We start from the raw sequence: 24502 nt of genomic DNA on the forward strand, positions 1-24502 counted from the left end.
TTCATCAAACCATAAGGGTATATAAGCAAATAAGCCAATAAAAAAAGAAACAAGTAGAAATCATGACCGTTGAAAGAGAACACATGACAGCCGTTGGATCGCAGGGCAACTGAATATCCTCTCTCTCTACCTCTAGGGCTTGTACTTTCTCGCTCTACCCCCAAAACGCAGTTGTTCTGAGTTAACCTAGAGAGAGAGGGAGAGAGGTTGAAGATGGTTCAGAGGCTCACATACCGTACGCGCCACAGCTACGCAACCAAGTCGAACCAGCATCGGATCGTCAAAACCCCTGGTATCTTTACTATCCTTAATACATAGTTAGTTATATGTTCATATGAGATTAAATGATGGAGCTTTTGTGATCAAAGTGCAAACTTTGAGTGTTCTTCATGTACTTTGGCTAATTAAATTTAATTTCTGGGGTTTTTTATATGTTATTTTGTAAAGAAATGATATGATGCGGCTGTTAAATCTCAAAAATTTGAGATTTTGATCGATCCAATTTCACAAAATAGTCTAGTAGTATGAAAATTTGTGTTCTTTTTATGAAATTTCCGTGATTTGAGATAATGAGTAAAAATTGAAAGAAAACTAATGAAAATGGCTTGAAAACTTTGAGATTTAACGATAAGGACAAAATAAAGAGTAAAGTGAATAATACTATGATTGACTTTTTAGTGTAAAAATGTAGTTTTTCGTTAAAGTGAACAGTACCGAAAGATTTCGTTAAAGTTCCCAAAATTGAAATGGGACTTCAAAATTGATGAAAATAAGAATCTGCATTGTTTACAGTTATGAAGTCTTAATTTCTAAGAGTGAGATGGTTACCGTATAATTGGTTTTAAAGGTTACATTTCCGTACTGGTTTCGACTGGCTAAATGCCCGTTTGGTTGTAGGTTTCTGAGTTGTAGTAATGGAGAAATGTTTGAAACAACGCTGAACTTTAGTTTATTTGCTCCATTTGTATGTCATCGATCATAGTTTTATTTGGGATCATAATCTATTCGTTCCTGCAGTTGCGTTTTAATTGTATTATAAAGTTTTATATTCCGTTGGTTTTGTGTGGGTTTCGCTTATACTTGCGCTTTGATATTTAGGTGGAAAGCTCGTGTATCAGACCAGTAAGAAGAGAGCTAGTGGACCAAAATGTCCTGTCACCGGAAGGAGAATCCAGGGGGTGAGTTGATTGTTTGGGGCTATGACTTGTTTTGGTTCTAAGTTCTAACTATTGTTTTCCGTCTTTTGATCACTGATTTCTATTTTTTTCAGCAAGAAATGTGTACCGTATATGGTATGGACTTGGTGTTGTAATTACTAATTAGGAAAACAAAGATTCACATTAAGCATTTTTGTATATTGCATATTGTTGCTAATACTGCAAATCAAAAATTTTGTGCCATTTCTTCTTTTAAATGGTTGCGGTCATATGTATGGTTAGGAGTTAGATTATTGCATGTTGAGCTTAACTTTGTCACAATTGGTGTTTCACGGAATGTTAGGGATGCCATGTTGATATATATTGACGATACAAAGTACGTTGTATTTCCTTTTTCCCGCCAATTATAGTTTGCTTTCTGTTTCCTTTCTTGAGAAACTGTGTTGTGGCACAGCCTACCCTTTGCTAAGTTGTCACTCACCGCCATATGCAGATTCCTCACTTGAGACCCGCTGAATATAAGAGGTCTAGACTATCAAGGAACAGGAGGACCGTGAATCGTGCCTATGGGGGTGTGTTGTCCGGTGGAGCTGTCAGAGAGAGGTTTGTAGTTCTATAAGTTTTACTTATCGAGTTGTGTGTTTTGTTTGGGCGCATCCGACTATATTTCTTGTAATTGTTGGCATTGCAGGATCATCCGAGCCTTTTTGGTGGAGGAGCAGAAGATCGTGAAGAAGGTTTTGAAGATTCAGAAGGCAAAAGAAAAGCAGGCGTCCAAAAGCAAATAGAAAGTGAACTATTTCCGTGATATGCAAGCGAGAAATTTTGACTAGTATTATGAGATGAGGAAAAATTGTTGGAACCATATAATTTGTTGTCATCTTTCCGTTAAATTTGAATGAGTTTCTTAGCTAACAGCATCATCTCAAATATTCTTATTACGTTTTCAGCTCCTTTGTTCTTGTGCACACAATGTATTAGATTCGGATGGATACAGATCGAAAATATGAGCCTTGTAAGGGCCAAACGTTGCAACCGTCAGTATGTCCAGGAGGCCCAGATCTCGCCATTGGTGAAAGAATCTCCGCCGTGAAGATACTCCATTCCTTCTTCAAACGCTCCCAGCCGCGCGAACACTTCCTCGAGCGCTTTCTTTTGTGCTTCACCTTGACTTCTCGCCACTTGGCTCGTGCCCTCGAACAACTACATCAACGGAATTAAGGATGCTGATGATCGAAAAGACAGACAAACATAAAAACAATGACACTGACTCACCTGTTGCTGGATGTAGGAGGCCTAGAACCGAACTTTGGCTCGTCTATAAAGATCTTCGGGCAGGATTTTAGGAGCACTGTTCCAAGTTTCATCAATGTATTCTAGGACGATGTACGATTCAGCAATCGGTTTTCCATTGTGGACGAGTACCAGAACGTTCTTGTGAACTGGATCGTACTCGAGTAGCAGCTCGCTCTTGCTCAAATCTTCTGCGGTGTACTCGTAACGTACGCCTTTAAGCCGGAGAGCCAGTTCCACTCTCTTAGAGTAAGTAGTAGCCCTCATCCCGTGTAGTTTTACTCCGTTTTCGCCTTCCATCTCTCCCACTACAAGCAACGGCTAGTTTTCTGGGTTCGAGTCTATGAGACTATAGTCAAACAAATGACCTCAGATATGCTTTTGGGGTAAGGAAGGCATGATCTTTGAAATTTGACCATCAACTAACAAAATATTAGTAACTGCACTTTTCAAAATTATTTGCACTCGAGGTCCCGAATTCAAATTCTTCTCCTCTAAATATCGACTGTTAAAAGACTCAAAATTATTTGCACTCGAGACTCCGAATCTAAATATCCGATTGTACAAAAAAGTAGCAGCAAAAATGGAAAATTAAAAAAACAAGAAAAATAAATTGTCAAGAATGGGATTCGAACCCATGCCCTTTCGGACCAGTACCTGAAACTGGCGCCTTAGACCAACTCGGCCATCTTGACCCCTTGCTTTGTATAGACGCTAGCATTGAATTTAAAATGTTGCTAGTTTATTACAGTTTGACACATTCCCGCCTTCCTTCGGAAGGTCTGTGACTCTGCTCTCCCTTTCCTCTTCACGAACCCAAATGAATTCTCTCCTCAATCAAAAACTCCCCTTCAGAATCTCACTCTCAACTCTCAAGTTTCTATCTTCGGTTGCCGTAGCGAAACACTCATCTTTTTTCCCCATCGAAAACGACCGAATTCCCAGGACAGTGTACTGCTAAAGTCACTAAAATCTTCCACACCCATTTGATCACAACCGGTTTACTTCAATCCGATATCTCGCTCGCAAATTCATTGCTCGATTTGTATTGTAAGTCTGCTGCCATGGTAGATGCACTCAAGCTGTTTGATTTAATTGCTGACCGAAATGTTTTTTCATGGAATATCATGATTTCCGGTTATAACCACATTTCGTTATTTGAGAAGGCATGGGAAATGTTTTGTAGGATGCATGCTTCGGGTTTTGGGCCCGATGAGTTTGCCTTTGGGAGTGTTCTTTCGGCTTGCATTGCCTTGCAAGCTCCTATTTTTGGGAAGCAGGTCTATTCGCTTGCAATGAAAAATGGGTTCTTTTCGAATGGTTATGTTCAGTCTGGAATGATAGACTTGTTTGCGAAAAATTGCAGCTTTGAAGATGCTTTGAGGGTTTTTCATGATGTTTCATGTCAGAATGTTGTGACTTGGAATGCTATTATCTCTGGGGAGTGTGAGAAATGGAGAAAACAGGGTTGCATTGCATCTTTTTTGGAAAATGTGTCGTGGGTTCCTCTTGCCAAATAGTTTTACATTTTCTAGTGTTTTAACCGCTTGTGCTGCACTTGAAGAAATTGAAGTTGGGAAGGAAGTTCAAGGGTTGGTGATTAAACGCGGTGCAAAAGATGTCTTTGTTGGGACTACTATTGTAGATTTATATGCCAAATGTGGAGAAATGAATGAAGCTGTCAAGGAATTCTCACGTATGCCAACTCGTAATGTGGTTTCTTGGACCGCCATCATTTCTGGTTTTGTGCATAAGGACGATTCTATTTCTGCCATCAAATTTTTCAGAGAAATGAGAAAAATCGGAGAGCAAATGAATAAGTACACTGTTACGAGTGTACTTACTGCATGTGCTAAACCATCCATGACTGAAGAGGCAACCCAAATTCACTCGTTGATTTTGAAATCTGGATTGTATTCAGCTTCAGTTGTGGGGTCAGCGTTAATTAACACATTCAAAAATAGGAGCAGTTGATCTATCGGAGATGGTGTTCAGAGGATGGAAAATATAAAGGATCTCGGCACATGGGCAGCAATAATAACTTCTTTTGCCCAGAATCATAATTCTGGAAGGGCAATTGAATTGTTCCGGCGAATGTTACAGGAAAGCGTGAGACCCGATAAGTTTTGTACTTCCAGCGTCTTGAGCATTGTAGACTGTTTAAATCTAGGGAGATAGATCCACAGCTACATTCTTAAGAGTGGGTTGGTATTTAATGTCTCTGTTGGTAGTTCTCTTTTCACAATGTACTCGAAGTGTGATAGTCTAGAGGAATCTTACAAAGTTTTTCAGCAAATTTCCGACAAAGACAATGTTTCATGGGCCTCGATGATTACCGGTTTTGTCGAACATGGCTTTGCAGATCAAGCCCTTCAGCTATATAGAGAGATACCATTAGAAGAAATTGTACCCGACCAGATGACTTTAACAGCAATTCTAACTGCATGTTCTGCTTTGTGTTCCCTACGGACTGGTATGGAAATTCATTGTCATGCTCTTCGCAGAGGAGTTGAACAAGATGTACTTGGTGGGGCAATTGTGACCATGTACTCAAAATGCGGTGCTCTAGAATTGGCGAGGAGGGTGTTTGATATGCTTCCCCAAAAGGATGATGTTGCATGCTCCTCCTTGGTTTCAGGGTATGCCCAAAATGGGTATGTCGAAGAGGTGCTTCTGCTATTCCATGATATTTTGATGTCGGGTTTGACTATTGATTCCTACACAATCTCATCCATTCTTGGGGCCATTGCACTTTTGAATGGACTAAGTATCGGGACTCAACTGCATGCTCACATCGCGAAAGTTGGCTTCAATTCACATGTTTCTGTTGGCAGTTCACTAGTGACAATGTACTCAAAATGTGGAAGCATTGAAGATTGGCTCAAAGCATTTGATCAAATTGAGAAGCCAGATTTAGTTTGTTGGACAGCTATGATTGTGAGCTGTGCTCAACACGGGAAAGGCGCAGAGGCTTTAAGAGCATACGAGCTTTTCAGGGAACAAGGAATCAGGCCTGATTCAGTGACTTTTGTTGCACTTTTATCTGCCTGTAGCCATAACGGATTGGTTGAAGAAGCTTATTTCTACTTTAATTCAATGGTTAAAGACTTTGGACTAAAGCCTGGTGACCGTCACTATGCCTGTCTGGTTGATCTTCTTAGTCGATCGGGCAGACTGAACGAGGCTGCAACATTCATTGAAAATATGCCTATTAAACCCGATGCTTTAATATGGGGAACACTGCAAGCTGCTTGTATAGTTCATGGCGATATGGAGCTTGGAAAGCTAGTTGCTAAAAAGATGATTATGGAGTTGGAGCCATCAATGGATCCCGGCGCATATATCTCCATTTCAAACATGTATGCAGATGTAGGCCAGTGGGATGAAGTCCTGAAGATTAGAAGTCCTGATATGAGGAAGGAGCCTGGTTTGAGCTTTGTGTGAACTCTTTTTGTTTCATACTTGGTTTCTTATTCCATGGTTTCGATGGTTCTGTATAGCAAAATACAGTCTCACATTGGACACTCTGCACATAGATTTGAAGAAACATGCCGAGGCGCGTTTAAATTTGGGATTAAACAGATCAGAGGCTGGTTCGAAAAGCCAACTAATTGGAGACCAAGCATTACAAATGTAGATGGTTGAACGCAGGGGATGCATTGTAATGGTTTCTGCAGCTAAAATTTCCCTAAATTGGGGAAATCAGGGTTACAATTGCGGAGAGTTGGAGACGTGAAGAAGAAGTAACTGGGGTTTAACCCCCTGCAGCGGGAGTTTTAAGTTCCGCTTGGTCGAGAAACAACTGTGATCCCGCCACGTCAACTTATATAGTGGGACCCAAGAGGGAAAATGCTCGTGCCAAATGAATGAGCGCACTGCATCATCACTGCTATGTTTGGATGAAGAAAATAAACAAGAAATTTTGGTAAAAGTCAGAATTTATAAATTGAAAGGCACTAATTTTCTTGTTTGGATTCATAAACATAGGAATTTAGAATTTCCACGTGGAAAAAAAACTTGGAATTTGAGATCTCCAAATCCTAAGTTCAAATTCCATGTAAATAAGTATCATTTCTCAATTTCTATGATTGAGAGTTTAAAAATAATAAATTTCGTATTCAATTTCATTATTCTTTTAAGTTAATCAAATAAAAAATATTTACAAATTCTAAAAAATAAAATATCTGTCACTTCAATTTCTTTTATTTTTAAATTCTTTTGTAATTTTAAATTTCCTTCGCCCAGCGTATAAAATCCCATTCGCTGCCAGACCCAAAAACCAGTGTTTTCGTCTCCGATCGTTGAAGCAGGGAGAAAGCTTGAAACTTTTAGAGAGAGAGAGAGAGAGAGAAAAAAAAATGGGGGCGGCGGGAGAATGGCTGGAGAAGGCGTTGGTGGATCTATGCCGGAAGATGGAAACCGGGGGTTTGGATAAGGATATGATATCGGGTTTGGTCTCCTACTGTGAGCTCGCCGATCCTCAGGACGCCAAGGAGTACCTCGACGTAAGCCCAATTTCTTACTTTCTCTCCAATAACTTTGTGCGAATTCTTAGAATTTGTGTGTGTAAAAATTAGAGATGATGTTTATATTGCTATTGGATTTGTTGGTTTTTATTTTTTTTAACCCAGTTCTTGATTGCAATTTGGGATTGTGATTCACCAATTGGGTTCGGATGAGAAAGCTTCCGTTGTTGTTTTGGGAAATTCAAATTAGCAATTTCTGGTGTTTTGCTGGAATACATTTAAAATTTGGCAAACAATTTGGACCGGAACTGGAACAATTGAGTATTTCCCTTTGTCTTATGGGGTTCTTGTTTTGGACTGGACTCGAGACGAATGCTAGTGTATATCTTTCATCTATGAAATCTTGCACTGTCACTGAACCGAAGAATGAGATGATTGTTTGTGTAGTTCGTTTACTTGTAGAACCGCGTCTGGTGTACATGTTTGTATGTTGGTATTTGAGATTGGATGTTTTTCCATATAGAACATCATTGGGCAGGAGGTGGGCAAATCTGTGATTGAGGAATATCTACAGAAACGAGGTCGCTCAGATCTTTGCAGCAGCACCGGGGTTGTTCCAACCTCAAGTTTGCATGCCTATGTTAAACCACCCTCAAATGAAGGTTCTGCAAGTGGATCAAAGAAACCGTTGAAAACTCCGAAAGTGGCTAGAGACCCCGGTGATCAAACAACTTCCAGCAATCAAGTAAAGCAGGTTCCAGCTAAGACCAGCGAGTCAAAACCCACAAGTAACACGAACCAAGGCAACTCTAAGAAGAAGAAAGCTGGGAAAGTTGTTTCACTTGCAGAGGTTTCCAAAGGATCAGTTGTATTCAACCAGGGGAAGCCATGCTCATGCCAAGCCCGTCGCCACAGACTTGTGAGCAATTGTTTATCGTGTGGGAAGATAGTCTGTGAGCAAGAGGGCGAGGGGCCTTGCAATTTTTGTGGAGCTCTTGTGCTGAAGGAAGGCAGCACTTATGCTGGTTTGGAGGAAAGTTTCACTCCCACATCAGATGCTGAAGCAGTAGCAGAAGCTTATGCAAAGAGACTCGTTGAGTATGACCGAGACTCTGCAGCACGAACTACAGTTATTGATGACCAAAGTGACTACTATGAAATTGAGGGGAATAGTTGGTTGTCAAAGGAGGTTCATAATTTCTATCTCTTTTTGCAAAATTTAAATAAACAAAATTTGTGTATGTTTGTATGTTAAATTCACTCGTTTCATCCCTAAACCTCTTTTTATTACTTCCAGGAAAAGGAACTTCTGACAAAGAAGCAGGAGGAGATTGCAGAAGCTGAGCGGATCAAACGAAGTAAAGTAGTTGTATCTTTTGACTTGGTTGGTCGCAAGGTAATTATAACTTCGCTGATTGCGTGATTGTACAAGTACGATATGTTGTTGTAAAACTTTTTTCGCGAGTATTGCTTCTGGACACTATTCGCAATGACTTGTTCATGCTGATTTTTCTTAACTCCTTTCTAGCTCCAGCGGTTAAATTTGTCATGAGAATATCTATTCTTCCATGTTGCTTTTGCAGCTTTGACCCCGCATATTCCTAAACGTGCATTGTTCCCGTCTAATATTTCATGTTCTGCAGGTCCTTGTAAATGAAGACGAAGCTTCTGAAGTAGAATCAGAAAGCAGAATATTGAGGCCCCGAGATGAAAAGGAAGTGAACCGCATCAGACCAAACCCTTCTCTTAAGGTACAACCAGTATTTGTGGATCCAGGCCCTGGTAAGAAGCCTGTTCAAGGCAGGAAGTCAAACAAGACCCTAACAAAAGGCTTGTGCTTGGAGATTACCGGGAGGGTGCAGCACGTCAGCGATGAATTAAAACATCTTATGGTGGATAATCAATTAGAAACAGCTTCAAATGGGAAGTTTTCGCAAGGTATGCCTGTAAGTGGGGGTACGCTCGATGATGATGGAGAATGCTTTCTGGATTTCCATTAAGGGAAATTTTTGGAAGGAGCAAAAGAACAAAAGATGAATGAAATATACAAGTTCCATTTTCATTGCTTGTAATCTTTGAACATGTCTTAGAGCAAAAAATGAAGAAGATTCGGTGTATCATTTTCAGGATTTAATGGTATGAAGATCGTTTTAACTAAATTTTGTTATTCGCACTTTGTTTTAACGGATCCAGAATCGTTTATGCACTCATACAACTGAAACTGAAACTCAAAGGTGGAGACATGAGCTGTGTTGAATTCCCTTATACTCAAACATGGTCCCAAAACTTGGATTTTCATGTGATCCGTTGAAGGTACCGATATGAGAGGAGGAATCAAAGTCTACCCTGCTGTAAACTGTAGCTGCTCAATAACCGTTCACTCTGTTAAATATGAAATGGAGCTTTTACCTGAGATTTTCGTCACTTTCCTCGTTGCCATCAAGCTTCTTTCATTTAGAACATCATCCCACCTTCCTGCACCAGCAAGAATGTTGGAAGAAGTTACATGATCTTCGGCACCACGATGCAGTGTTTTCAGTTCTGTGAATCCACTAACCAAATATAATCCCCTATCAAAATCGCCATGAACTCTACAAGCATTAATCAACATCCTCCAAACAACTGCATTTGGTTCTACAGGCATACTCTTCACAAACTTGTAGGCCTCCTCTAGCCTTCCTGCTCGTGCGTACATATCAATCATGCATCCGCAGTGCTCAATTGTGGGCTTGATATGGTAAGATTTGCACATTGCGTTATACAAGTTCAGACCTTCATCAACCAAACCAGCGTGATCGCATGCTGACAGAACACTGATGAATGTAACAGAGTTTGGTTCAACTTTCTCAGCACACATTCTCTGGAAAGCAAGAATCGCTTCCTTTCCTTCACTGTTGATGGCATGACCAACTATAATTGAAGTCCACGAAACTACATCTTTCCGTGGCATATTATCAAACACAACTTTAGCTTGGGTCATGCTCCCGCATTTTGCATACATGTCTATAAGAGCATTGTGCAGAACAATACTCCCTTGATGACGATTACTACTCTCTACGTAAGAATGAATGTCGACTCCGTTAGACAAATCCCCTGAGTTCCGGCAAGCTAAGATTAACCCTACCATTGTTGTTTCATCTGGCTCTAGCTTTTTAGACTGCATCTGACTGAAGAGCCCCAATGCCTCTTGATTATGACCGCATTCGACATATCCATGGATCATAGAGTTCCACAATGCAATGTTGTCATCCGGTGCTTCATCCAAAACTTTTTTAGCATACGCTATTAGTCCACATTTGGAGTACAAGTTAATCAGTGCTGTCCGAATAGCTACAGTTATTTTTGTTCCATTAGCTGTCATATACCCATGAATCATCTTCACCATACCAAGCTCTCTACTATTACAAGCAGCCAAAATCAAACTTATCAGCGATACTCTATCGAATCCAACGTCCCCAGCTCTCATTTCTCTAAACAAAAAGAAAGCTCTTCTACAATCACCAACTCCAGCATATCCTGCAATCATGGTATTCCATGAAACCAAATCCCTCTCAGGCATCTCATCGAACATCCTTCCAGCTTCATCTATATGCACAAACTTCGAATACAAATCAATAAGCACATTACAAACCTCGTTTACCAAATCCAAACCCGCCTTATAACAGTATGAATGAAGTGCCCTTCCCACATTAAACTCATCAAAATCCACACACCCTGAAATCAAAACAACCAAAGTAACATAATTCGGCTTCAATCCCAAACCAAAATCGCAACTCAAAACTCGGTTAAACAAATCCAACGCCGCACCAAACAAGCTGTTCTTCACAAAACCAGAAAGCATACAATTTACTGTCACAACAGTCTTCTGAGGAATTCTATCAAACACAATGCAAGCACATCCCACCAAACTCTTCGAACACGAATAAAAACTAACTAAACTGTTCAACAAATTCACATTACAATCCAAACCGATCCTAACAGCTTGGCAATGCACAGACTTCCCTTCCCGAAAAGCGGATAATTTGCTACAACCCTTGATCAAAGAAGCAAACACATAAGGATCACAAACTGGGTCATTACGTTTTAGCCTCTGCATTTCTTTGAATAAAGCGAAAACCCGAGAAGGGTCGGCGTCTAAGCTGAGCCGGCGGACCATGACGGGCCATGCGGCGGCATTGGGTGTTTGTGCGTGGGTGAATAAGGCTGTGGCGTGGTGGAGAGTTGAAGGGGTTGAGAGAGAGAGGTTGAGGAGTGAGAGAAGGCATGAGGGGTCTGAGTGGAGGAGGCCGGTGGTGGTGAGCTGGGCCTGGATTTGAAGGAGGTTTTGGGAGGAGAAGACGGCGGGGCTTTGGTGGAGAAGATGGAAAAGTCGCTGTCTTTGGCGGGGGAATGAAGCGCTCATCAATCGAATCAGAGTGCCGGTTTCTTTGTTTGTTCATAGGTTTTTGTCTTGAAAACATGGGAAAGGATAAATTTTGGAAACTACACAAATCTTTAGACTAGTTAACGACATTTTACCTCAATTGCAGATGTGAATTAGGTAAGTTCGTTTTTGTGTTCGTCTTCCTCAACTCGAGTTTAAATTCAACGTAGTTTATTTCATAATCATGTGAAAAAAGTAAAAAAAAAAACCATTAGCTGAATTATTTGAACTTTAAGAATTTTAATTAGTCGAGAAATATTTGAGCGTTCTCGAGTGAGGTTCGAGCACTATTTGTGAGGGGTCGAGAAATGTTTGAGGATGCCTTAAGCCGAGTCCTTATATTTCTAAATCTTAATAAAAGAAGCCTCAATGTCTTTAGTGCGTTAGTAAAAATGATCGAGAATACCTCGAGTTGAGTCGTTATATTTCTAAATCTTAAGAGCAAGTCCATCTTTAAAAAAAATGCGTTGGCACTTAGCCCATGTAATCCACTCAGTGAACAGTAATAGGCTCCATGAACAGTAAATTGCACAAACGCTTCTGCACGCCTACAAAATGTGTTGGCACCCAGCCTATTTATTAATTTTTTTGTTTATAAATAATAAATTTTATTTAAATTTAGTTTTAATTTCGGATAGGATTTTATTTAGTGTATTTTGTTAAGTTTATTTGGTGAGTTTATGTAATTTTATTTTGTATGTTTTTTTAAGTTTATTTCGGTGTGTTTAAATAAAGTACTATAAATTACATAAAGTACTAAATATAAAGATGAAATTAAATAAAGTACAACAAATAAATATGAAATTATACTAAGTCAGTGGAGCTAGGATATGTGGTGCTAGGATCTTCGTTGCTAGGATCTATGTAGCTAGAACCCCCTCGACTTGTTTATGCGTCTCTTGCACGCCTCATTCGCACCACGTCTTTTCTTTTTTTTTCTGATGTCCAAAAATATTTTGAATTCGGAGACAGTCCAACTAGAGGCTTGTTCATAGTGTCACGATCTGCTTGAGCCATCCTTTCTTCTCTAAGCATCTTGTTTTCTCGATTAAGTGCTTCTCTAATCATCTCGTTTTCTCGATTCAATATTTCTCTTTGTCTCTCAGACGCCACATCGTGTCACTTAGTAGCTGCTAATATTGCTACCATAGTCACATCATTTTCCTCATCTCTAGCCGCTTCTCGTGCCACATTCAGTTCACATTGGCGAGCAAGTTCGTCCATATATTTTGTGTAGTTATTTTTGGAAGAACTCTATTTTTTCTTTGCCGCCTTTTTACCTTGAGGCCTTAGGGACCGATGAGTTGCTTGGGTCTCCGGCACTTCGTCAGGCATCCATTCCGACGCTTCTTCAAATGTGTCTTCTTCCTGTGCAGCTATGTCTAGTTCTGGCGAATTGTGTAGAGGGACGTCGTGCATGACAACTTCTGGACATGTTGGCACAATTTTGTATCTGGGACAATTTTTGACAATTTCCCAACATTCTCATTTGTTGAATGATTTGTTGTGGTTCTTCGAATTGTAGAATGCTTGTGCTTGTAGTGTCTATAAAATGTGGGATAAGACAATATTAAAATACGGGTGTAACACAAATAAATAAATTAAAATATTGATGCGGGTGGAATACATATAAATAAATTAAAATATTGTCACCTGATCAGCTAAACTTATCCCACTACGCAAATTACCAGAAGCAATCGAGATAGCGTTTTTCCAACAAGTAAAGGATGTGTTGAGCTTTTTCCAACACCCTTGAAGACCTTGACTACTTCTGGCGTCTTTTCCATGTATAGCGCAAAACACTTCCATAATTCTAGTCCACATTTCTCACAACTTCATCTCATTACCCGTAATTGGGTCATGAGTAGTATGAACCCAACATTCACACAACGTAATATCTTCGATGAGCTTCCACATAACCTTTTTTTTCACACAAAAAGTATTTGAAAGCTTTGGTAGAAAGTGTTGAAAATATTGAAATGTGGTGTAAGGATGAGGATGATGGTTAGATATTTATAGAAAACAAAAAAAAAAATTAAAATAATTACTTTTTTCTGTATTTTTTTAACAATTTTTAATAATTTTTTATTAATTTAGTTAATTAGTCTGGACCGCTGGATTTGAAAAATATTCAAATCCAACAGCCTATATGTTGACACGTGGCCAATGGTCATAATTCTAACCGTTGTGCTTTTTTTTTAAATTTTTTGTGGGGAAAAACATGGACTGTTGATCTTTGGATCGGACGCTCTAGATCGAGCCACATCACTAGCTGTTGGATTTCAAATTCAAATTTTTTTTACCGTTGGAAATCCAACTGTCCAGAAAACTAGTTGTTGGAAACCCAACGGCCAGAACCAAACACATGGCCTCCCCATTAGAGCTGTTAGTGCGCCTGCGCATGCGAGCCACCCCACGTTTTCTTGTCGGGACGCAGGTGTTTCCCACGCACCTGGCACAAAAAAAAAAAAATTAAAATGCCCTATGACGTCACGCTGGCGTCAGCATGACGTTAGATGGGCCTTCCCAGAGCTCAGCACATTTTGGGCTAGCCTGGAAATCGACTTGGGCTAGGTGCTGTCCTAATCTACTGGGCTAGATGGGATTGGCTGGGTGCCGGCCCAAATGTCCCCAGTGGACTTGCTCTAATAGAAAGAAAAAGAAAGCCTAAATGTTATAATGTGTTGGTAAAACTAGTACTCTATATAGGCTTAGACTTGTTTTACCTTTTATTCGTATGAGTTTGAATTAAAATTTACGAGAAAATTTTGTGTTCTCTAAAAGGATAACTTCATTCGTACGGACGCACACACTACTAAACTAAACACATTTATACTAGGATCACAACACAAAACTTTCTTTCATCTCAATACAAAGAGTCGTGTCTGGATGAACATACGACGTGATTCTCTTGCTAGACCCAAGAGTTTCGCCAAATTTACCTACTCATATGGTACCTTTTCAAATTTGCCATGGCAAAGCAAAGCTATCATCTTTGGTCCAATTCTCTGTGCTATATTTAACCAAGACGACGTTGCCCCAAGACAACGCCTCAGGTTTTCGAGAGATTTTTCAGTGTGACGGAAACACAGGATAGTACAATATGTATCATTATATAAATAGTGTGATATATATGTTAAAAAGTTAATAACTTAAAAAATAAAATTTTTCACCGCTTAAATAAAAACACGTAATGTACTGCTCGTATTCCGTTCACAATGAAAATTTTCCATATGTTTTCTTGGTGCCACGGGTCTCAACTCCCAACCGATTGGGAACTAAAATGGCGGGATCTGATTGGGCGAAAGCATCATCTATCCCCTGATGCCTTAAAAACATGCGATCTTAAAGTAAACAGTGTCCGTCGACACAAAGAGAAAAAAAAAAAAAAACCAGAATTGGAACAGTGTGTGCAAACACACAGAAGAACAAAGGCATCATCGGCCTCATCGTACTTGTCTTTCCAGTTAAACAACGGGAGAAGAACAAAGGCAGAGCCGCTCGTGCGGCCTCCGAGATCACATTCGTGTCAGAATTTTAGCCACTACCCACGATTTCTGCCGCATTTTGTCGCATAAAGTTGTCGTCTTTTTTTCTCGATGTCTCCGTCTGTGTCGTGGGTTACGGCTTGCGGGAGGTGAAACCTGCGTTCGATTTGATTGAAGCCGAAAAAGATTCGTGCTTTAGGCTCCCTGAGATCCGTAAGAGCCCTCGATTCTTTTGATTTCGATATGAATTTTGGGTTTATTTATGCATGCTGCATTTTTCTCTGATTATTTTATTTTATGGGATTTAATTGATAATTTTATTAGTTTGTTTGAATCTCGTTTTGTTGTGGTGTGCTTTGTTCTTGATTTTTGGAGTTTCTGTAATTGATAAATTGTTGGTTAATTTCGAGTTTATGAGACTGTGAGTCTGTGACTAAGAAGAAAACGGAAATGGGGAACTGAAATTTGGAATTGCAATTCGATGCGATATATGATTCAATGATTTGTGTTTCGATCAATGTGTAATTTGGTTTGCGTCGAGTTGAGCTTCGGAGTTGTGCTAGTCTTTGCCGAGAGGTTGGTTTCGAGGTTCCAAAGAATGAATTTTTCGAAAACAACAACCAAGCCTAATCACACTAAGTGAGGTCCGCTCTATGAATCATAGAACGCCACTTCTCGGTTTTGAGAATAAAATTTTCGAAAAATTTGAACTAGTTTGATTTGTTTTTCGCAGTATGCTCTTGAAATTCGTAATGCATGCTATTTTAGTGGCCATTGTTCATCGTTGGCTGGCTTTTGTATTGATGGGTTTCCTTGTCATTGTCTCGGTATATTTGTTTAATTCGAATCTTGAAATTTATGCTAAGAATTGGACTTTCTTTTTATGAGTAATTCAAATTGTATGGGAAAAGGACTCGGTGGGGATCACAGTCTACAACATAAGTGTACCTCAACTCATCAAGGTAGTCGAGTAGTTGTGGAGTTTGGATAGAATATGGAACATACTTTCTCCATTTTTTTTATCAGCCCTATATTTCTTTTCATTTATTTGGAAAATGTCCTAATTGGTTTGGGGAATTACAAAAATCATTCAGGCACATCATGGCGACAAAAGGGAACTCAGGAGATAACAGAAGTCGAAGCTCCATGTCAATTGTCGTTGTAGCTGGCCTGTGTTGTTTCTTTTACATATTGGGTGTGTGGCAGCGAAGTGGTTTTGGGAAGGGAGATAGCATAGCCATGGATATTACCAGTCATACGGACTGCAGCATTCTATCCAGTCTTGTAACCCATCATTCTGGGACTGACGGTTCTGAAGGAGTTGTCAAAGAGTTCAAATCATGCGGCAATCGCTATATTGATTACACTCCCTGTCAAGATCAAATGCGAGCAATGACTTTCCCCCGAGAAAATATGAATTACAGGGAAAGACATTGTCCGCCTGAAGAAGAGAAGCTACATTGCCTTATTCCGGCACCCAAGGGATATGTGACTCCATTTCGATGGCCCCAAAGCCGTGACTATGTACCTTATGCCAATGCTCCCTATAAGAGCCTGACAGTTGAGAAGGCTGTTCAGAACTGGATTCAGTATGAGGGCAATGTGTTTAGGTTTCCAGGTGGTGGAACACAGTTTCCTCATGGAGCAGATGCATATATCAATGAACTTGCAGGTGTCATCCCAATGGACAATGGGATGGTTAGAACTGCATTGGACACTGGATGCGGGGTAATTTCAATTTCTTTTTTCATTTTCCACCCCTTTAAATGTCTTGGCTGTTAATACTGCTATTCTCAAATACATCCGTACTCGTCCCTCGTTGGAACTTACAACCCAATTCTCAAACACAGAGCTTTCGTTGCAGATTGTCTTAGTATTTATATTTAGCCTATGCAACTTACTTTTTTTTCTATTTGATTTGTCCCCCACGTTGGTTCATACTTCAGGTTGCCAGCTGGGGTGCCTACCTGTTTAAAAAGAATGTTATCGCAATGTCATTCGCACCAAGAGACTCTCATGAAGCACAAGTTCAATTTGCTCTGGAAAGAGGTGTTCCAGCAGTTATTGGCGTTCTCGGAACTATAAAGCTGCCTTACCCTTCTAGGGCCTTTGACATGGCTCACTGCTCTCGTTGCCTGATTCCGTGGGGTGAAAATGGTGATGCTCATAAATTAGTCACTGATATTGTTTTTTTATGAAATTTTAGTGATTTTCATTCCCTGTTTTCTTTGTGCGAAAAGGCGAGCTTTTATTATAATTTTAGGTAAGGATATCATTTATAACATGAAATCTTACGTGGACTTCTACTGCAGATGGAATGTACATGATGGAAGTTGATCGGGTTCTAAGACCTGGTGGTTACTGGGTGCTTTCGGGTCCTCCTATTAACTGGAGGAATAATTATGTAGCGTGGCAGCGCCCCAAAGAAGAACTTGAAGAAGAACAGAAGAAGATTGAAGAGGTTGCGAGACTTCTTAACTGGGAAAAGAAGCATGAGAAGGGTGAAATTGCCATCTGGAGGAAACAAACAACTTCCGAGTATCATCGTGATCAAGATCCCCAACCAAATATGTGTGAATCCAATAATGCCGATGGTGTTTGGTATATCACTTCATTTGATCTACCGACTCTTTTACAATTTTGATTGAGCATTTGTTGGTTATCAGTCTAATTTGAGCATTTTTTGCCATTTCCAAAGCAGCATTTAACCTTTTTCTGTTTTGTAGGTACAAGAAGATGGAGTTGTGTGTAACTCCTTTTCCCGAGACTTCAGATTTTAATGAGGATACTGGTGGGCCATGGAAGCCATTCCCGGAGAGGCTTAATGCTTTACCTTCCAGAATATCTAGTGGTTCTATCCTGGATGTATCTGCTGAGACATTCCAGGAGGACAATAAGGCATGGAAGAAACACGTAAATGCTTATAAGAGGACGAACAAGCTAATGGATACAGGAAGGTACCGCAACATTATGGATATGAATGCCGGTCTGGGAAGTTTTGCTGCTGCTCTCGACTCTCCTAAATTGTGGGTTATGAATGTCATGCCTACAATAGCTGAGAAAGACACATTGGGAGTTATATTTGAACGTGGATTGATTGGCATTTATCATGATTGGTAATTCTCGAACATTTCTTTTCTGTTTGTTCTCTGCGACAATGATGTTCGCAAACTGGACTCTAAATATCCTGAGGATTAGGATGTAAAATAGCATCTGTCTTGCTGCTTAAAACCAATCATTCATCCAGAGTCTTGCTCTTGGCTTTCGTAAATTATGTTTTCTTGACATGCTATTCTGTTTGATAATCTTTTCATCTTCCACCAGGTGTGAAGCCTTCTCCACGTATCCAAGGACATATGAACTTATTCACGCAAATGGTGTTTTCAGCTTGTACAAGGATAGGTACGCCGTGTTTTTATCCTTCGTGTTAATATCGATTGCAAATGGTGTCTTTCCAATCAATCAAAGGCACTCGATTCTTTTTGTACTAACAAAAGGTCAATGCAGGTGCGATGCTGAAGACATTCTTTTGGAGATGGATCGCATTCTGCGGCCTGAGGGAGCAGTGATATTTCGTGATCACATGGATGTGCTAGTCAAGGTGAGCAAACTTGTGAGAGGAATGAGATGGAACACGAAAATGGTGGACCATGAAGACGGCCCTCTTGTTCCCGAAAAGGTATTGTTTGCGGTTAAACGATATTGGGTTGCAGGTGAAGACAACTCTACAACCTCAGATTGAATAAGAAACGCGCTCGTCTCCTACTTTTTGTTGATTGCCTTGTTCTCACCCCTCTTCTTTAAGTAATTAAGCCATTTTTTTCTTTTTCTTGGTCCTTCAGTGTTGCAGCTCTACAGCATTTTCTTTGAGTTACTGTTTAGTTTATATATATATATATATATCCTTGTAGTTGTAGATCGACCTGCTAGTGGATTAAATTAATGATTTAATTCAATTTTAAATGCTGCATAATGTGATAGTACATTTTGGTGTGGAAAGTTGGAGGTTTTGCAAGCAAAACAACACTGCTTTTATAATGTTAAAATTTATCGGGATATTGTTGCGACAGCACAATTGTGCGTTTTAACTTTTTCATATGGCCAGTCAACTTGGGATCCTAACACCAGTGTTTTAAAAATCGGTCTAGTGGAGCGCTCGGCTGTGACCAGCCATTTTGATTAATGCATAATCGTGAAGAAAAGCAGACAGTGCATTCAGTGGCACCCAAATGGGCGCCTGGGAAGGCGTGTAGGCCAAGGCGGATGGACGGTTTGGCAAGGTGCAGGCCTTTTCCTTCACCGGATCTGCAATTGCCACTTACAAATTAGGCAAGATAGCGGCGGCGAGGGGTAAAGTAAAGTTGCAGAAGGCAGATAGGGTTCTTACGCGAGAAAGAAGAAGCAATTTTTTTCAATTTGGAGAAACGACATTGCTTTATCTGAGGGGGAAATTGTAGCAATAGTCACTCAACTTGAACCCAATTGGAGCAATAGTCTCTCAACTTTATTTCCGTGACATTGATCCCTCAACTCATCAAAATATGTAGCTATGGTCATTTTCATTAACACCATTAATAGTTCCATTAAATTCAGGGCTGGTTTGGTATTGATGTGCTTTGAAAAAAAGTTGCTTCTGCTGTGCTGTGAGAATAAACAGCTGTGAAATAAAGCCGCAGAGTGTTTGGTAAACTTTTTTGTAAAAGTGCTTTTGAAAAAAAAAAGCAGTATTAGAGTGTTGGGTAAACTTTTATGTAAAACAGATGTGAAAAAAAGCCGGTTTTTCAAAGCTGAGTTTTGCAGCTTCTTGTTTTTGGCTTTTTTTCACAGTTTTTTTCACCCAAAACTGTGAAAAAAAGCTGAAGCTGAGTGTTTACCAAACACAAAAACAGCTCCCAGCTTTTTTTGATAGCAGCTTTTTTCAGAATCACCTCAGTACCAAACCAGGTCTCAATCACATGCGTGGCACGTGAGACTGTTTGTAAGGATAAATAAGGAAACAAATTGTTTCCCAATGGTTGAAATTGATCCCACGCAAAACCCATTCGCAGTTGAAACTTCCTCCATGCAGCCCATTTGGCCACCCGATTACCACCTAGCGATTTTTAGAATGCTGCCTAACAGAACAGCATCTCCGTTGCATGGAAGTCCTTCTCTCGTTTATTAATTAGTGACAAAATGAAGAGTACAAGGCACTTAATGTGATGAGGGAAAGAGGTTGTGGAATGGTTGCAATTAAGCTCTAAGAATGTAGGACCCTCCCACAAGCCTACTTAATTGAAACTGGTTCTCAGGAAGTCTAGTCAATCTCCCAACCCTCCAAAAGCTCCCCGTCTTTCCAAAGCAGCAAAGCTCCTTTTTCTATATTTGTGCTTTCTCCCTTTGTTAAATTTTAACGATACTCTGAGAATCAAGCCTTAAGAAGCCATGGAAGGAGACGCCAAGATCGGGACTCATACCCGGGACGCTTCGTTTTCTTCTTACCTCAACAAAGCAGAAGGTAACTTTGTACTCAAGCTTGCAGGATCAGTTCAGACTCCGAATCCCCCTCCTGCCACGAAGACTGAGGAGGGTGAAATCAGTGTCTTTGGCGCGGAGAAATATTTCAACATGATGCTGGAAGATGACGGTCCACGAATTGCGGACTATGACACAAGCAAACTTGGGCAGAAGAAGGAAGAAAATAGAGGTGGTCAGAAGCACAAGCAACCAAAGAGCAGGCCAGGAACTCCGAGTACTTGTTCTGAAGTGAGTTGGAACAGCCAAAGCGGCTTGTTACCTTCGATGAGAACCCCGTCTCAGAGCAAGAAGAAAAAGAGAAATGGAAAGATCAATATCTTTTCGGGTTTTAGCTGCAATGGATCTTGTTCAGATAAGAAATCCATTTATATTCATGAGATGAATGCCAGGCATGAAGGTCGCGGAAATAAAGATTTTAGGAAGCAAAATGTTGGGAATATTGATCACAATCCCGCTAAGCAGCCGCAACCAAGATTTAAGGCAAGGGATGAGGTTTGCTACTCTAGCTTTGAAAGATCAGACAAGGAAGAGCATTTTGCATTCGCAAATTTGAATTCCGGTGCGAAGAAATTGGCGGCTAAATCACAGTTGGAAGAGAAGAAAATAAAAGACCTTCATCCACGAAAATCACTGGAGGTGTTTGGATCCCAAAGTATGAAGGGAGACAATGTAGCAATAAATTTAGAGAGGAGATTGTCCATGCTAAATTGGGATGCCATTCCGAAAGCTCCAATGACGAATGAAGATGCGGAGAGTGATGCGAGTTCGGATTTGTTCGAGATAGAGAACCTATCTGGGAATGGGATACCTATGGCATCCGCCACCAGGGATGACTCAAGTGAGACCGGCATGGAGAAAATGGTGGTAAAAGGTGGAACACCGGCTCCAACAACGACTGGCAAGGCAGTAGGAGTTGCTCAAAGGTTGGAACCTTCAATGTAAGTAGGGAAAGTTACCATCTGAAACTGTTAAAAATGCAACTTTAAATTGTTCAAAGTTCGAGATGATCACTTTCTGATTTTATCTTTTTCATGTATTTCATTTCTAGTAGTTGATTACATGAACTCAATATAGGCCATAAAAACGATACGTTCGAATGAAGAATCAAACCTTACCAATAGGTCAAATTTACAGTCTCGCTGTTGCCTTTGAAGAATGTGAAGTCTCATGTTGGAAACTTGACAAACTAAAATATAACATATAATTACACGCCAAGTGAACTGTCCATGCGATTAAGTTGGGAATAACATTAGTGTTGATTGGTCGGGTAATCTCATAAAATAACAACATTTTCTTAGAATTTCCTTAGGTCATTCAAAGTCAAAACACCCCAAAAACATTGAGAGCAGAGATTCCACACTCCCGGGGCCATTTTCCAACCAATTTCCCCACCTTTTTAGTTGTGGTTTATCTTGTTTTCTTGATTTGCGAGTGGCCGGCCATTCATGTTTTGGAGCTTTTTTAACGACTATTAACAGAAGCTGCTTTTTAAACGACTTTAACAGCAGCTGCTTTGGCAAGTAGTCGGCAAATCAGTATCTCAAATAAGAAACGAAATGGCCCTACAAATGGAGGTCATGCTTCAGAAAGTGGTAGCACTCATTCGTCGGGGTTGCCCTAAAACTTTCTTTGCAGCCCGACATGGGCACATGATTGAGAGAAAAATCACAACTTACCACTGTTAGATAAAAAGCTTCTGTCTTGTCAACGAGTCAGCTGTAACCGAAGCTATTTACAGCTAACATAACTTGTAAGACTCATCTTGAGTTGTGAATTATTTTGAGAACCGAATTACTTGAAAGTCAAGTAAGTTAGTCTCCAATTTATTTGACTCTCATCGTGATTTATATTTGATTGACAAGAATCATGGAACCAAGATACTCTAGCTAACTATTTGGAACCCTAATTCAGTAAGACATATTGTACATTTCTTGGTGGGACAACATTTAAGTTCAATGGTAATTTGGTTTTATCTCTTTATTAACTTAATAGGCAGTTTAATTTAGAGGAACCATAACCACTATATTAAGAGTGTCCCTGCTCTCACAATACATGTGTTCCATTTTGAGCAAACCCTATTTTTGCTAGAACACTTTTGGTTGCTAAGAGTATAAGACTCGTTTGTCATCTAGAAAAGATATATCTACCGTATTACACATATAAGTTTATTTCTATTTCACGTTGATTTGGTTTATTGCACCGTGATCCTAACGTCTTGTTATTGTTGTGCTTTTCAAAATATATCTTACATAACTTCTTACATGTAACGAGTTGAGTATCTTCAATTGATCACCGCACATCTTTCTTTTCTTGTGATTTAGATATGATTGATGAGAAGGATGAGCAGTTAAGGAATATCAACATAATGAACCGCCCAACACATGATATATGATATTAGCAAGTTGGGTGGAAACATTCAATTCTGTAACTGTCTTACAAGTAAAGGTGGATCCCATGCTCTCTTATTTCCCCTTCATGTAATAGAAAGTAGGGTTGACAAGTAAAATACTTCATCAACAAGATTTTTGTCTGATAACGAGAGTAAGAATTTCGCATCGGGGAGTTGAAGCCTTACAAAATAGTTATATGATCTTTAAGTCTCTCCACTTATATAACGTGTATAATTTAAGTAGTTAAGAGTATTTACTTGTCTATCCACGCATTGTCAATATTAAAAAATCCTATTGACTGCATTTCAGAAAGCTTGAATGGTAAAATTCATGTGTGACTCCATAATGAAAGGGGCAATCTCATATTCTTGGTATGTGAACTACATCAAGTGCGCATTTTATTTTTTCATTGAGACCGAACCTAAACTTGTGCTTGAGAGATAGTTGTCCATACAATAATTTTAAGGATTATCGAGATTCAAGAACTTTGATTTCAAACCCCATTTCAAACATGATAAGTTTTGGATTTGAATGCTCACATTCTGACATGATATCAAACGTGATATTGACACGTCCCACACATTCTAACAATCTTATCTTAAAGGAAGGAATAAATATTTATTAGATGATACACCAGCAAAATGACATTAGGGATTGAGAGGGAAATATGGACCCATATTTAAAAATTTGGCTGTTCATTCATTCAATGGTGCAGCTTCCTAGTAGTAGTAGAAAGAATTAATGTCAAAAATTGCAGCTTCTGAAAACTTGGTTCATATGCTTGATGTGGAAGTTCTTGCATATTATTATGTCATGATTTAATTTGTAAAACTCCCACAAAAAACATATGTTCTGTGCTATAAACTTTACTTAAAAAGCTAATAATTTTCACAACGTTGCACAATGTTACTAATTCACATTTTATATTATGATTTACGAGGTCTAAACGATGGTATCTACTAATTGTTATGGAAGGAGGCACAGCCACAAAAACAGAGAGTCTCTCAAGCTAATTAAACAATATATGTTCAGTGTTTTGAGACCATCAAGAAGCGTAGGAAACTTCCATCTCTACATATTTTCTGGGACGAAACAGATCTGATTGAACAACGGACAACCTGTGGTGAAAGAGATGCATATTTGATATTCCTCATCAAAAAATTAGTAGCCTTGATCAAGTTTGTTTTCCTGAAATCTTCTGCAGCTTGACGAGAGATTTTTTTAAGCATCGGGTATTCAAGTGGTACTTCAAAATGTCATAGTACAAGTGAAGAAAATGATTATTTTTACGTGTCCCTCAACTTATTTGAAGTATCCGCAAGAATACCGGGCACTGAAAAAAATTTCTCCAGCTTGACATCCTATGTCCATTGCATGCAGACAATCTAAGGAAGCAGATAATTTACCTTCCATGCACAATTACAACACACGTAGATTAGCAGAGAATTTACCTTCCATGCAGACAATCTAAGGAAGCAGAGAATTTACCTTCCATCCTATGTCCAGCTTGACTTCCTATGACGATGATCACACCGTCACGCTAAAAAACAATCTTTGATAAAACTGTGGTGTGTGGAGTTCAATGCTTTTAATAAAAACTCATTGCTTCCCAGATTGATTCCTGTTCATCAGCAAGTTCCGGTACTTGTCCATGATCGGAAGACCGATTGCTGAGTCCCTGGTTATACTTGAGAAACAAAAAAATTATCATCTTTTAGAGCCCATTTGATTACAATTTTGTTTTTAGTTTTTATCGGTAGCAATAGAA

General features: G+C 39.5%; 6 protein-coding genes, 1 non-coding gene and 1 pseudogene across 8 annotated transcripts; 5 read left to right on the forward strand and 3 right to left on the reverse strand.

The window, feature by feature from the left end:
• Positions 1–118: 118 nt before the first annotated feature.
• On the forward strand, positions 119–2106 carry LOC137713026 (large ribosomal subunit protein eL34). The gene is made up of 4 exons (XM_068452254.2): positions 119–292; positions 1099–1178; positions 1651–1760; positions 1849–2106. The coding sequence occupies exons 1-4, from the start codon at positions 214–216 to the stop codon at positions 1943–1945; spliced, it is 366 nt and encodes a 121-aa protein (XP_068308355.2). The 5' UTR covers positions 119–213; the 3' UTR covers positions 1946–2106.
• An 89-nt stretch (positions 2107–2195) lies between these two features.
• LOC137712384 (glutathione S-transferase U9) lies at positions 2196–2750 on the reverse strand. Its single transcript, XM_068451472.2, has 2 exons — positions 2466–2750; positions 2196–2360 (listed from the first exon to the last, which is right to left on the reverse strand). Exons 1-2 carry the CDS (start codon positions 2748–2750, stop codon positions 2196–2198), a joined length of 450 nt encoding a protein of 149 aa, XP_068307573.2.
• A 314-nt stretch (positions 2751–3064) lies between these two features.
• TRNAL-CAG (transfer RNA leucine (anticodon CAG)) lies at positions 3065–3145 on the reverse strand. The gene has a single exon. It is a non-coding gene; the product is annotated as a tRNA-Leu (tRNA).
• Positions 3146–3246: 101 nt separating this feature from the next.
• On the forward strand, positions 3247–6036 carry LOC137712382 (pentatricopeptide repeat-containing protein At1g74600, chloroplastic pseudogene; annotated as a pseudogene).
• Positions 6037–6645: 609 nt separating this feature from the next.
• On the forward strand, positions 6646–9075 carry LOC137712975 (uncharacterized). The gene is made up of 4 exons (XM_068452191.2): positions 6646–6955; positions 7440–8105; positions 8214–8312; positions 8560–9075. The coding sequence occupies exons 1-4, from the start codon at positions 6809–6811 to the stop codon at positions 8914–8916; spliced, it is 1269 nt and encodes a 422-aa protein (XP_068308292.1). The 5' UTR covers positions 6646–6808; the 3' UTR covers positions 8917–9075.
• On the reverse strand, positions 9062–11459 carry LOC137712381 (pentatricopeptide repeat-containing protein At4g33990). The gene has a single exon (XM_068451471.2). The coding sequence runs from the start codon at positions 11316–11318 to the stop codon at positions 9294–9296; it is 2025 nt and encodes a 674-aa protein (XP_068307572.1). The 5' UTR covers positions 11319–11459; the 3' UTR covers positions 9062–9293.
• Positions 11460–14601: 3142 nt separating this feature from the next.
• On the forward strand, positions 14602–18826 carry LOC137712822 (putative methyltransferase PMT2). Its single transcript, XM_068451994.2, has 7 exons — positions 14602–15040; positions 15922–16555; positions 16774–16984; positions 17140–17428; positions 17554–17943; positions 18152–18229; positions 18335–18826. The coding sequence occupies exons 2-7, from the start codon at positions 15929–15931 to the stop codon at positions 18567–18569; spliced, it is 1830 nt and encodes a 609-aa protein (XP_068308095.1). The 5' UTR covers positions 14602–15040; positions 15922–15928; the 3' UTR covers positions 18570–18826.
• A 1316-nt stretch (positions 18827–20142) lies between these two features.
• Positions 20143–22802, forward strand: LOC137712380 (protein PHYTOCHROME KINASE SUBSTRATE 3-like). 2 transcript variants are annotated; one of them, XM_088684129.1, is made up of 2 exons: positions 20143–21282; positions 22666–22802. In XM_088684129.1, the coding sequence occupies exons 1-2, from the start codon at positions 20252–20254 to the stop codon at positions 22673–22675; spliced, it is 1041 nt and encodes a 346-aa protein (XP_088540255.1). In that variant the 5' UTR covers positions 20143–20251; the 3' UTR covers positions 22676–22802. The 2 variants fall into 2 exon arrangements, with proteins under 2 accessions (XP_088540255.1, XP_068307571.1); XM_068451470.2 differs by lacking the exon at positions 22666–22802 and having other exon boundaries at positions 20143–21475.
• Positions 22803–24502: the final 1700 nt, after the last annotated feature.

This window comes from Pyrus communis, chromosome 14, assembly GCF_041283825.1.
Source record: "Pyrus communis isolate YQ-2024b chromosome 14, ASM4128382v1, whole genome shotgun sequence".
NCBI classification, from domain to species: Eukaryota; Viridiplantae; Streptophyta; class Magnoliopsida; order Rosales; family Rosaceae; genus Pyrus; species Pyrus communis.

What these genes read in the sequence shown, in the direction of transcription:
- LOC137712384 (XM_068451472.2), bottom strand. Translation starts at nt 2,750, where the DNA reads ATGGAAGGCGAAAACGGAGTAAAACTACACGGGATGAGGGCTACTACT. An exon ending in ATCTTTATAGACGAGCCAAA is followed by an intron (nt 2,361 to 2,465) that starts GTTCGGTTCTAG and finishes CCGTTGATGTAG; the next exon opens with TTGTTCGAGGGCACGAGCCA.
- LOC137712381 (XM_068451471.2), bottom strand. Translation starts at nt 11,318, where the DNA reads ATGAGCGCTTCATTCCCCCGCCAAAGACAGCGACTTTTCCATCTTCTC.
- LOC137712975 (XM_068452191.2), top strand. Translation starts at nt 6,809, where the DNA reads ATGGGGGCGGCGGGAGAATGGCTGGAGAAGGCGTTGGTGGATCTATGC. An exon ending in ATAGTTGGTTGTCAAAGGAG is followed by an intron (nt 8,106 to 8,213) that starts GTTCATAATTTC and finishes TATTACTTCCAG; the next exon opens with GAAAAGGAACTTCTGACAAA. An exon ending in TTGACTTGGTTGGTCGCAAG is followed by an intron (nt 8,313 to 8,559) that starts GTAATTATAACT and finishes CATGTTCTGCAG; the next exon opens with GTCCTTGTAAATGAAGACGA.
- LOC137713026 (XM_068452254.2), top strand. Translation starts at nt 214, where the DNA reads ATGGTTCAGAGGCTCACATACCGTACGCGCCACAGCTACGCAACCAAG. An exon ending in TCGGATCGTCAAAACCCCTG is followed by an intron (nt 293 to 1,098) that starts GTATCTTTACTA and finishes TTTGATATTTAG; the next exon opens with GTGGAAAGCTCGTGTATCAG. An exon ending in CCGGAAGGAGAATCCAGGGG is followed by an intron (nt 1,179 to 1,650) that starts GTGAGTTGATTG and finishes CGCCATATGCAG; the next exon opens with ATTCCTCACTTGAGACCCGC.
- LOC137712822 (XM_068451994.2), top strand. Translation starts at nt 15,929, where the DNA reads ATGGCGACAAAAGGGAACTCAGGAGATAACAGAAGTCGAAGCTCCATG. An exon ending in CATTGGACACTGGATGCGGG is followed by an intron (nt 16,556 to 16,773) that starts GTAATTTCAATT and finishes TTCATACTTCAG; the next exon opens with GTTGCCAGCTGGGGTGCCTA. An exon ending in AATAATGCCGATGGTGTTTG is followed by an intron (nt 17,429 to 17,553) that starts GTATATCACTTC and finishes TCTGTTTTGTAG; the next exon opens with GTACAAGAAGATGGAGTTGT.
- LOC137712380 (XM_088684129.1), top strand. Translation starts at nt 20,252, where the DNA reads ATGGAAGGAGACGCCAAGATCGGGACTCATACCCGGGACGCTTCGTTT.